The 12043-nt window shown below is 35.5% G+C and overlaps 1 protein-coding gene across 1 annotated transcript in view; it reads right to left on the reverse strand.

Moving 5' to 3' along the window:
• LOC137435031 (tyrosine-protein kinase receptor UFO) overlaps positions 1-12043 on the reverse strand; it is a 150725-nt gene that overhangs the window by 58796 nt on the left and 79886 nt on the right. The window contains exons 9-10 of the mRNA XM_068128399.2: positions 8274-8421; positions 6892-7027 (exon numbers count right to left, since the gene is read on the reverse strand). Of these exons, the coding sequence (XP_067984500.2) occupies positions 6892-7027; positions 8274-8421 (284 nt within the window). The remainder of the gene's footprint in view (positions 1-6891; positions 7028-8273; positions 8422-12043) is intronic.

The raw sequence follows: 12043 nt of genomic DNA on the forward strand, positions 1-12043 counted from the left end.
TAATCCTGTTAACCCCTATAAATTACATTGACAAATAATTAATCCTGTTAACCCTGATAAAATATATTGATAAATAATTAATCCTGTTAACCCCTATAAAATACATTGACAAATAATTAATCCTGTTAACCCCGATAAATTACATTGACAAATAATTAATCCAGTTTACCCTGATAAAATATATTGATAAATAATTAATCCTGTTAACCCCTATAAAATACATTGACAAATAGTTAATCCTGTTAACCCCTATAAAATACATTGACAAATAATTAATCCTGTTAACCCCTATAAAATACATTAACAAATAATTAATCCTGCTAACCCATATAAAATACATTGACATAATTAATCCTGTTAACCCATATAAAATACGTTGACAAATAATTAATTCTGTTAACCCTGATAAAATACATTGACATAATTAATCCTGTTAACCCATATAAAATACATTGACAAATAATTAATCCTGTTGACCCCTATAAATTACATTGACAAATAATTAATCCTGTTAACCCTGATAAAATATAGATGAATAATTAATCCTGTTAACCCCTATAAAATACATTGACAAATAATTAATCCTGTTAACCCCTATAAAATACATTGACAAATAATTAATCCTGTTGACCCCTATAAATTACATTGACAAATAATTAATCCTGTTAACCCTGATAAAATATATTGATAAATAATTAATCCTGTTGACCCCTATAAAATACATTGACAAATAATTAATCCTGTTAACCCCTATAAAATACATTGACAAATAATTAATCCTGTTAACCCTGATCAAATATATTGATAAATAATTAATCCTGTTAACCCCTATAAAATACATTGACAAATAATTAATCCTGTTAACCCCGATAAATTACATTGACAAATAATTAATCCTGTTAACCCCTATAAAATACATTGACAAATAATTAATCCTGTTGACCCCTATAAATTACATTGACAAATAATTAATCCTGTTAACCCTGATAAAATATATTGATAAATAATTAATCCTGTTGACCCCTATAAAATACATTGACAAATAATTAATCCTGTTAACCCCTATAAAATACATTGACAAATAATTAATCCTGTTAACCCTGATAAAATATATTGATAAATAATTAATCCTGTTAACCCCTATAAAATACATTGACAAATAATTAATCCTGTTAACCCCGATAAATTACATTGACAAATAATTAATCCAGTTAACCCTGATAAAATATATTGATAAATAATTAATCCTGTTGACCCCTATAAAATACATTGACAAATAATTAATCCTGTTAACCCCTATAAAATACATTGACAAATAATTAATCCCGTTAACCCTGATAAAATATATTGATAAATAATTAATCCTGTTAACCCCTATAAAATACATTGACAAATAATTAATCCTGTTAACCCTGATAAATTACATTGACAAATAATTAATCCAGTTAACCCTGATAAAATATATTGATAAATAATTAATCCTGTTAACCCCTATAAAATACATTGACAAATAGTTAATCCTGTTAACCCCTATAAAATACATTGACAAATAATTAATCCTGTTAACCCCTATAAAATACATTAACAAATAATTAATCCTGCTAACCCATATAAAATACATTGACATAATTAATCCTGTTAACCCATATAAAATACGTTGACAAATAATTAATCCTGTTAACCCCGATAAAATACATTGACATAATTAATCCTGTTAACCCATATAAAATACATTGACAAATAATTAATCCTGTTGACCCCTATAAATTACATTGACAAATAATTAATCCTGTTAACCCTGATAAAATATAGATGAATAATTAATCCTGTTAACCCCTATAAAATACATTGACAAATAATTAATCCTGTTAACCCCTATAAAATACATTGACAAATAATTAATCCTGTTGACCCTGATAAAATATATTGATAAATAATTAATCCTGTTGACCCCTATAAAATACATTGACAAATAATTAATCCTGTTAACCCCTATAAAATACATTGACAAATAATTAATCCTGTTAACCCTGATAAAATATATTGATAAATAATTAATCCTGTTAACCGCTATAAAATACATTGACAAATAATTAATCCTGTTAACCCCTATAAAATACATTGACAAATAATTAATCCTGTTAACCCCCATAAAATACATTGACAAATAATTAATCCTGTTAACCCCTATGAAATACATTGACAAATAATTAATCCTGTTAACCCATATAAAATACATTGACATATATAATTAATCCTGTTAACCCATATAAAATACGTTGACAAATAATTAATCCTGTTAACCCCGATAAAATACGTTGACAAATAATTAATCCTGTTAACCCCTATAAAATACATTGACAAATAAATTAAACCTGTTAACCCCCATAAAATACATTGACAAATAATTAATCCTGTTAACCCCTATAAATTACATTGACAAATAATTAATCCTGTTAACCCCCATAAAATACATTGATAAATAATTAATCCTGTTCACCCCTATAAAATACATTGACAAATAATTAATCCTGTTAACCACTATAAAATACATTGACAAATAATTAATCCTGTTAACCACTATAAAATACATTGACAAATAATTAATCCTGTTAACCCCTATAAAATACATTGACAAATAATTAATCCTGTTAACCCCTATAAAATACATTGACAAATAATTAATCCTGTTAACCCTTATAAATTACATTGACAAATATATTAATCCTATTAACCCCCATAAAATACATTGACAAATAATTAAACCTGTTAACCCCTATAAATTACATTGACAAATAATTAATCCTGTTAACCCCCATAAAATACATTGATAAATAATTAATCCTGTTAACCCCAATAAAATACATTGACAAATAATTAATCCTGTTAACCACTATAAAATACATTGACAAATAATTAATCCTGTTGACCCCCATAAAATACACTGACAAATAATTAATCCTGTTAACCCCTATAAATTACATTGACAAATAAATTAATCCTGTTAACCCCCATAAAATACATTGATAAATAATTAATCCTGTTAACCCCTATAAAATATATTGACAAATAATTAATCCTGTTAACCCTTATAAAATACATTGACAAATAATTAATCCTGTTAACCCCTATAAATTACATTGACAAATAATTAATCCTGTTAACCCCTATGAAATACATTGACAAATAAATTAATCCTGTTAAACCCTATAAATTACATTGACAAATAATTAATCCTGTTAACCCCTATAAAATACATTGATAAATAATTAATCCTGTTAACCCCTATAAAATACATTGACAAATAAATTAATCCTGTTAACCCCTATAAATTACATTGATAAATAATTAATCCTGTTAACCCCTATAAATTACATTGACAAATAAATTAATCCTGTTCACCCCCATAAAATACATTGATAAATAATTAATCCTGTTAACCCCTATAAAATACATTGACAAATAATTAATCCTGTTAACCCCTATGAAATACATTGACAAATAATTAATCCTGTTAACCCCTATGAAATACATTGACAAATAATTAATCCTGTTAACCCCTATGAAATACATTGACAAATAATTAATCCTGTTGACCACTATAAAATACATTGACAAATAATTAATCCTGTTGACCCCCATAAAATACATTGACAAATAATTAATCCTGTTGACCCCCATAAAATACATTGACAAATAATTAATCCTGTTAACCCCTATGAAATACATTGACAAATAATTAATCCTGTTGACCCCCATAAAATACATTGACAAATAATTAATCCTGTTAACCACTATAAAATACATTGACAAATAATTAATCCTGTTGACCACTATAAAATACATTGACAAATAATTAATCCTGTTGACCCCCATAAAATACATTGACAAATAATTAATCCTGTTGACCCCCATAAAATACATTGACAAATAATTAATCCTGTTAACCCCTATGAAATACATTGACAAATAATTAATCCTGTTGACCCCCATAAAATACATTGACAAATAATTAATCCTGTTAACCCCTATGAAATACATTAACAAATAAATTAATCCTGTTAACCCTGATAAAATACATTGATAAATAATTAATCCTGTTAACCCCTATAAAATACATTGACAAATAATTAATCCTGTTAACCCCTATGAAATACATTGACAAATAATTAATCCTGTTAACCCCTATGAAATACATTGACAAATAATTAATCCTGTTAACCCCTATGAAATACATTGACAAATAATTAATCCTGTTAACCCCTATAAATTACATTGACAAATAATTAATCCTGTTAACCCCTATGAAATACATTGACAAATAAATTAATCCTGTTAACCCTGATAAAATACATTGATAAATAATTAATCCTGTTAACCCCTATAAAATACATTGACAAATAATTAATCCTGTTAACCCCTATGAAATACATTGACAAATAATTAATCCTGTTAACCCCTATGAAATACATTGACAAATAATTAATCCTGTTAACCCCTATAAAATACATTGACAAATAATTAATCCTGTTAACCCCTATGAAATACATTGACAAATAATTAATCCTGTTAACCCCTATGAAATACATTGACAAATAATTAATCCTGTTAACCCCTATGAAATACATTGACAAATAATTAATCCTGTTAACCCCTATGAAATACATTGACAAATAATTAATCCTGTTAACCACTATAAAATACATTGACAAATAATTAATCCTGTTGACCCCTATAAAATACATTGACAAATAATTAATAAACAGATATGGACAAGATAAAAACAGGATTTGAATGTTATTTTAAAGAGAGTCGAGTTAAAAAAAATCTATATACTTTATTTTAAGAAAACTTTTGTTTTATAAAAGCAGGTTGGAAGACAAATACAAGTTTGACGGCGTCACTGAAATGAAAGCATCCTCCAGTTATCCCGTCCCTGTTTCCAATTTCCATAATTCATCGAACATTTCCACCATTACATCAGCTGCTGGAAGGCATCAAAATGCTGTTGCAAATGCCGAAAACATCTCGGAAAGGACATGGAAATGGTAACGGAGTGAGTCACATCCTTGAAAGTGATTTGAAGCCAAGACTGTGGAGAGATTTGCCACATTGTGCCCTCTATCCGAGGAAGCATGGCACGTATACCTTTCAAGGAGGATAAATGAAAATCTGTCCAAGCCAAAGTGCTCCAAAGCAGATCAGTTATGCAGTTGTGAGTCATGAGCTCTTCCAGTCCAGAACTATGAAGCATGTGGAGGTTGGAATTGCATCACCACTATGGTATGGAAAACATAGAATGGCATTCACACTGATGGCCAAGAAGGCCGTGAACTGGAATTCCGTGACCAATAGTCATACTTCTCAACCCCATCATATCTTCCCATTTGATTACAAGTGTGTGATTCTTCTTATTATGCATACTCTACATCCAAACTGTGATGATGAAAATGGTCATGGTATTCATTATCTTCATGTACCATGCTCCATACTGAGCGTTGATGATGCCGAAGTGGTTGCTCGGCTGCAGTCCTGGTCGGGTCAACATTCCGACTCGAAGAGGGTACCATCCTGGTCAGGTCAACATTCCGACTCGAAGAGGGTACCACCATCCTGGTCAGGTCAACATTCCGACTCGAAGAGGCTACCATCCTGGTCAGGTCAACACTCCGACTCGAAGAGGCTACCATCCTGGTCAGGTCAACATTCCGACTCGAAGAGGGTACCACCATCCTGGTCAGGTCAACATTCCGACTCCAAGAGGCTACCATCCTGGTCGGGACACCACTTCGATTCAGGAAGAAAGGGCATGAATTTGTAATTTGGCAACGGTGCCAGCGACAGCCCAACTACTCTTCGCAGGTCCACCAACTTATGCCAACACATAGGATACCTAGTTTAAATCCACATGAAGGATACCCTCCCAAGGATGGCACACACACTGATGATGAATCAATGTCTGCCAGGCACACACCTGCCTGTGAAACACTAGGACGACAGTTTATCGCTGGGTTGGGATTCAAACCCAGGCTAGTGCATGTACCTCTAGGCCATCCTGCCAGCGACCATGATATTAAACAGTTTAACATGACGTATTCTCACATCACTGAAACCTTTCGGAGTAGGCTCAAGGTTAGACGCCTCAAAGGAAATTTGAAGAATGGGTCTTTGCGAGCCAGAAAAGTATAGATCCGTGAAATGCTACGTCAATGTAAAATTATCGGTTGGTTTTGAAAAACTGTGCTCATTGGCCACAAATTTGGCTAAACGACCAATCTCAGATGGGACAATCATCATTCCAATCATTCCTTGCATGCTCGGTGTACATCATTACATCATCAACTCCGCACTTCATCCTATCAAGATGAAATTTCTTGGGCGTCATGTAGGCATAAATAGGTGGAGGAAAAAAATAATGATGACGTCATCGGTCAAGTGGTTCGGCCGCCATCTTGGAAAAACCGAAAAACATTGCACCTCTATATCTCCGAAAGTGCTGAATAGAAAAAATTGAGACATGGCTCATTGTAAAGAACTCTCCATGGGGAATAAAATATGTTAATGATCATGTCATAGGTGCCTCCATTATGACGTCATAATTCGGCAAGTACAAAACTTCATCCGATAAAGATGAAATTTGTTGAGCATAATCTAGGAATAAATTAGTTTAGAAAAAACAAAAAATGACGTCATTGGTCACGTGGTTCGGCCGCCATATTTGTTTTAACACAAAAGCCTTAAAAAACCACTGAAAATATATCCTGGCGAGGGTTTGCAATCTCTGATTGCTCTTTCTTGTTATAAGTGATTTTTATAGTAATAAAATAGTTATGGGAAACTTATTTAACATCTATACCAGGCAGACGAAACAGCCAGGTGCACAGCACGCACCCAAAGAATGTGTCTTTGCGACGTTTGCAGTAGATGACGGTGGCCAGTGCAAGCAAAGCTGTGAGCGCTACAATGGGCAGCAGTACAGCCAAGACGGTCGCTCCGTTATGTTGACCCCATGATGGTAACGTGATCGCTGCAAAACAAAAAAAATTGAAATTAATGACGTTATGAGTTGCAATCTGTTTGTAAATGGTTACGAGCACGAGCATCTTGGAGCAACCCATGATGTCCCATTCCCACGGAGCTTCTTATAGCAAATTAATCATTTTCTGTCATTAAATTATACATATCCAAGCTTCTGGTTGAAGGGAAAAAAAAAAACATATCCTAGCTTCCAATTTGAGGAAATCTCTCTGTACGGCAGTTTAAAGCTGGGTCGAGATTTGAACCCATGCTAGACAACTCAGAGGTGAGTTGGTATTCAACAAGAATTAATAATAATAATAATTAATAAATAGTAATTAATAATAATGAATAATAACAATAATTAATAATAATAATAAATTAATAATAATAATAACAATAATTAATAATAATAAATAATAATAATTAATAATAATAATAATTAATAATAATAATTAATAATAATTAATAATAATGATAATAATAATTAATAATAACATTAATAATAACAATAATTAATAATAATAATTAAAATAATAATTAATAATAACAATAATTAATACCTATAGGTTATCCTGTGGATACAGATCTCCTACCAAGAAGACAACACTACGGTAACCTATATTTCATTGTAAATCACCTGAATTAACCATTTGTCTGACAATAAATTGATCTCTCAGAGATACAAGCTTCCCAAATACCCTTATAGGTGAATTCCAACAAAATATAAATTGTTCATGTGAAAAAGAGCATTTTAATTAATATATATTAATCTGAAATATTTGAAAATATTTGATCTGAAATATTTGATTGATCTGAAATATTTGATCTGCATCTGAAATATTTGGATCACAATCTAGCAACTGACCAAGATTTAATTACAAATTGTCACTGCTGGTTGTACAGCTCAGCTGCTAATGGAGTGACCGGATGGGGAGAGCAGAGGGACACGGGGAATTTGGAATTTGACCAGGGGGTACTTTCCCCATCCATGAGGATCATCATTCGTCATTATTCATCATTAGCCATTAGAAAAGCTGCGCCATTGTTATGACGTCGCTGGTACCCAGAGTATCCCAGGAAGTGATGTTAGTTATGGCACTTCCCTCAAGCTCAGTGGCTGTGTTAAGTGTTTGTCTCATCAGTATGCCCATGTGTGTGTGTGTGTGTGTGTGTGTGTGTGTGTGTGTGTGTCAGCTCTATTATGAGCCTTCGTCCATGTATAAAAAATAAATAAATAACTTCATGGACCTCACCAGCTGAAGTTGGAACATTTCTGTGAACATAATGGCTGCGGGGTCCAGCTCCACTGGCTGTATACGCCTCAACCTGAGCCTTCACCTGGTTGCTATGTTTTGTCACATTGAGTAAGACCCAGGTCTGCTGTCCAGTATCCACAGACGCCTGCGGAAGAACATTGAGCACTCATTGAAAAGATAAAGGATCAGGAGGTCGAGCTGAGGTGGCTGTGATGACAATGTCGTGTTACCCAAAGAATAATCAATTAGAATAAGCACACACAAATAAATGAATCTCATATCATGATACACGAATTGAAAGTATTATTATCAACAGTGAATGATGATACAGAATGAATTACCAGTACACTAGAAAGAATGAATCATTGTTCAAAAAAATGACAACTTCAATACTGGAGTACGCATGTTCCATATTCCCCAACTGCTTGAATAAAATTCGAATCGTTTACAAGCAACAGTTGGGCGGTGTATTGGTACAGTACAATGTTAACGCTTCTTTTACAATGATTCAATACGGAACGAGTTGTTCGTTATACATGACCATGGATTAGTTGTTGAGGTGTAAGGGTTCCTCTAAAAGGTGCAGTAAAGTAAGTGGACAATGTGCAATGCTGTACTTTTTTGTATACCGTAAAAAAAAAACATTTTTGGGGTGAAATTGACCACATTTTAAAAACAATTTTGAAGAATTTAAACAAAATAAATGTGTGGTATTACTGGCTTTAGATCCCCTCCTTTAAACTCCATGGTGTGACCTTTCCAACATCCAATTTTGGTGATCATCAGATTTGGGGTTGATGGTTATTTTTTATTATTTTTTTTTTTTTTTTTTTTTCAGGCGTTCAAAGTCACCTCGTGATTGGGACGTGTTTGAACACCTACCCAGCGATGATATCAAAGTCTTACCTTAATTGGGGGGCTTTGAACTGTTTAGGAGTTTAAAAAAATAGATACAGCACATTTCTGTGAAAAGTGTTCAAAGTCACTCCACTTTACGGTACATACTTGAGGGCCATGGAAGGAGTAGTACACTGAATGGGTCAGGATTTAACAGGACAAAATGAACAGTAGAGGGAGAGGGGAAACGCCAACACTATAGTGGAAAACATGGACAAAGAATGGGTGTGGGGAAGAATGGGGGCAGGAGAGGTTGCATGGGGTGGATGAGATGGATGCAGAAGGAAACTCCAAGGTCCAAGGAGGGAAAACACTGGAAATTTTGGAGGAGGGATTGGGGTGGTGTAGGGTGGGGGTTGGGAGGGTTGACGAGGGTATAAAAGATCATGGTTTTGCATTGGGGATGATCTGAGCCGGTGCTACTGTGACAGTGCAGTTTTTACTGCTACATTAAGCCAATGATAGCACCAGTTCGTTTCCCCCCTCAACTTGGAGAAGTCCATTTTCCCCTTTTTCCCCCTTCCCCCCTGGCGCAAAGTGGAATGGGAGGGTCCACCAGAAGAACTGGTTAAACCGGTTGTGCGCTGATCCCTTCAGAGAACACCCTCAAACAGAGAGGACACCGATGTCAGGATGAGCCTGGAGAAATGGCAGCTTTTGCAGAGCAGAACGTGTACAACTTGTAACTCGAGTTTCGGGGTAAGGAGGTTATAAATGTAGGAATTTCTCCTGATTCGACATCATTGCATTAAGTGTGTTATTGGTTGATGTGACATTTATATCCTTTGGTATAGACATGTGGCGGCGCTTTGCAAAGTATACTCAACATCAAAATAAACTTATAAAATCTTTATGAGGACACTCATTGAAATCCTCCACACAAAAATGAAAAATATTTGAACACAGGTAAAGTTCAGCTATCTTTACTAAACATGTCAATAAACAAGAGGTTGCCTAAACCACAAAAAACAAAAAGCATGAACATCACAAGGGGTGGTGCAACAAAAGTCACAGCACTGCAACACAAAGGCACGCACCTGAATACAGTCAAAACAAAATGACACAGGAATGGACACAACACTCCTAACAGTCAAGGACAGAATGACAGCAGTCCTCAATATCGTGTGTGTCCTCCCTGAACTGTGATGCAGGCTGTACACCTCCGACGCATGCTCTGTACCAGGCGTCTGATGCGGTCCTGGGGAAGTCTGTCCCACTCCTCCTGCAAGCCTTGAATGAGCATTTGCCGATTGACAGCCATTGATCTCCTCGATGCAAGACGTCGACCAAGCTCATCCCATAAATGCTCAATGGGATTGAGGTCAAGGGAATAAGGCATCCAAGGCATCACTTCAACACCCTGTTCCTGGAGGAAGTTGGTGGTCAGGCAAGCAGCATGGGGTCGAGCGTTATCCTGCTGGAAAACTGCGATGTCAGGATGAGCCTGGATAAATGGCAGCAGATGGTCTCAAAACTTCATTTACATCACGCTGACTAGTGAGATTGTCTTCGATGACGACCAGAGGTGTCCTGAAACGGGTGGACATGCCGGCCCATACCATCACACTGGGTCCTCCCCAATGATTGATCTGGCGAATACTGCATGATGCATACCTTTCCCCACCTCTGTGCCATACCCGTTGACGCCCATCAGCAGCATGGAGGCAAAATCTGGACTCATTGCTGAACAGACTGCTGAACAGAGTCTGAACAGACTCATTGCTGAACAAGACTGCACTCCACTGGTGCCTGGTCCAGCGGCGATGCTGCAGACACCATCTTAGTCTGTTCTGCCGATGCGCTGCGTTCAACACTGGACCTCTGCAAGGACGTCTTGCCACCAGGCCCCAACTTCTCAAGCACCTCTGCACAGTAGAGACACTGATGCGGTTGTTGTGGCGACCTTTTGTCACTGCAGCTGTTTGCGTCGCAGGGCAGAAACGATCACGAAGATGCTGCAGCACAATCCAGCGGTCTTGGTTTGAGGTGGTTACCTGTGGTCTTCCTCTTCGTAGACCATCATTCACAGTTCTAGTTCCACCATAACGCCTGGCCAGGTTGGAAATTGCAGGCCGTGAGCAACCAAGACGTTGGGCAATTGTTCGCTGGCTTACACCAGCCTCAAGCATCCCAATTGCCCTTAAACGTTGTTCAGATGTCAGGCGTGGCATCTGAATTTTCTTGTTGTTTTCCCGATCAGAAGCCTCCAGGTCTAGAGTGACTATAGACAGCAGTAAATGAATGTCTAACCACGAGAACTGAAGGATTTCATTATGAGGGTCATTATTTAAAGGGAAAGATCCCTATACAGAACCACTCAAGCATGCCATTGTTGATCAACCAGGTGATTGAAGTGAAGTTCCCGTTACATAATCAGCAATTACAATTGAAGAAACGTGTTTGTAAAGCTTTACATTTCAAAAAATGAAAGTGATAAGTTTATTTTGATGTTCAGTTTACTTGACCACGCCACCTTCGTGAAGCTTGACGAGCCTTGCTCATGAGACTCGACGGCGGCCGGGGCGAGAGTTATTACACTGTCACGTGGGAGTTGTGCTGTGATTGTGTGTTTTGATATTTCGCCGGAATGGTCTTAATATTCTACTCTGTTGCATTATGGAATACTAGTAAACGACTTGTGGACACTTGCTTTACAGTTTATTGATTTGGAATCAATTTGATGACATGCTTGCCGAATGCGCAGCCTATGCTTGTTATTGTAAACATATTGTAATGTTAACGTTGGTATTTTTGGATCACACAGGTTTGTTTGTGTGTTTCAAGCTGGAATAAAGGACGACAGGACCACACTCTCATGTTGTGCTGAGGTCTGAATTTTGCGTTGCACTACAAACAAAGTGTAGTTAACT

Source organism: Myxine glutinosa, chromosome 9, assembly GCF_964187855.1.
Source record: "Myxine glutinosa chromosome 9, kmMyxGlut1.1, whole genome shotgun sequence".
Taxonomy (NCBI): Eukaryota; Metazoa; Chordata; class Myxini; order Myxiniformes; family Myxinidae; genus Myxine; species Myxine glutinosa.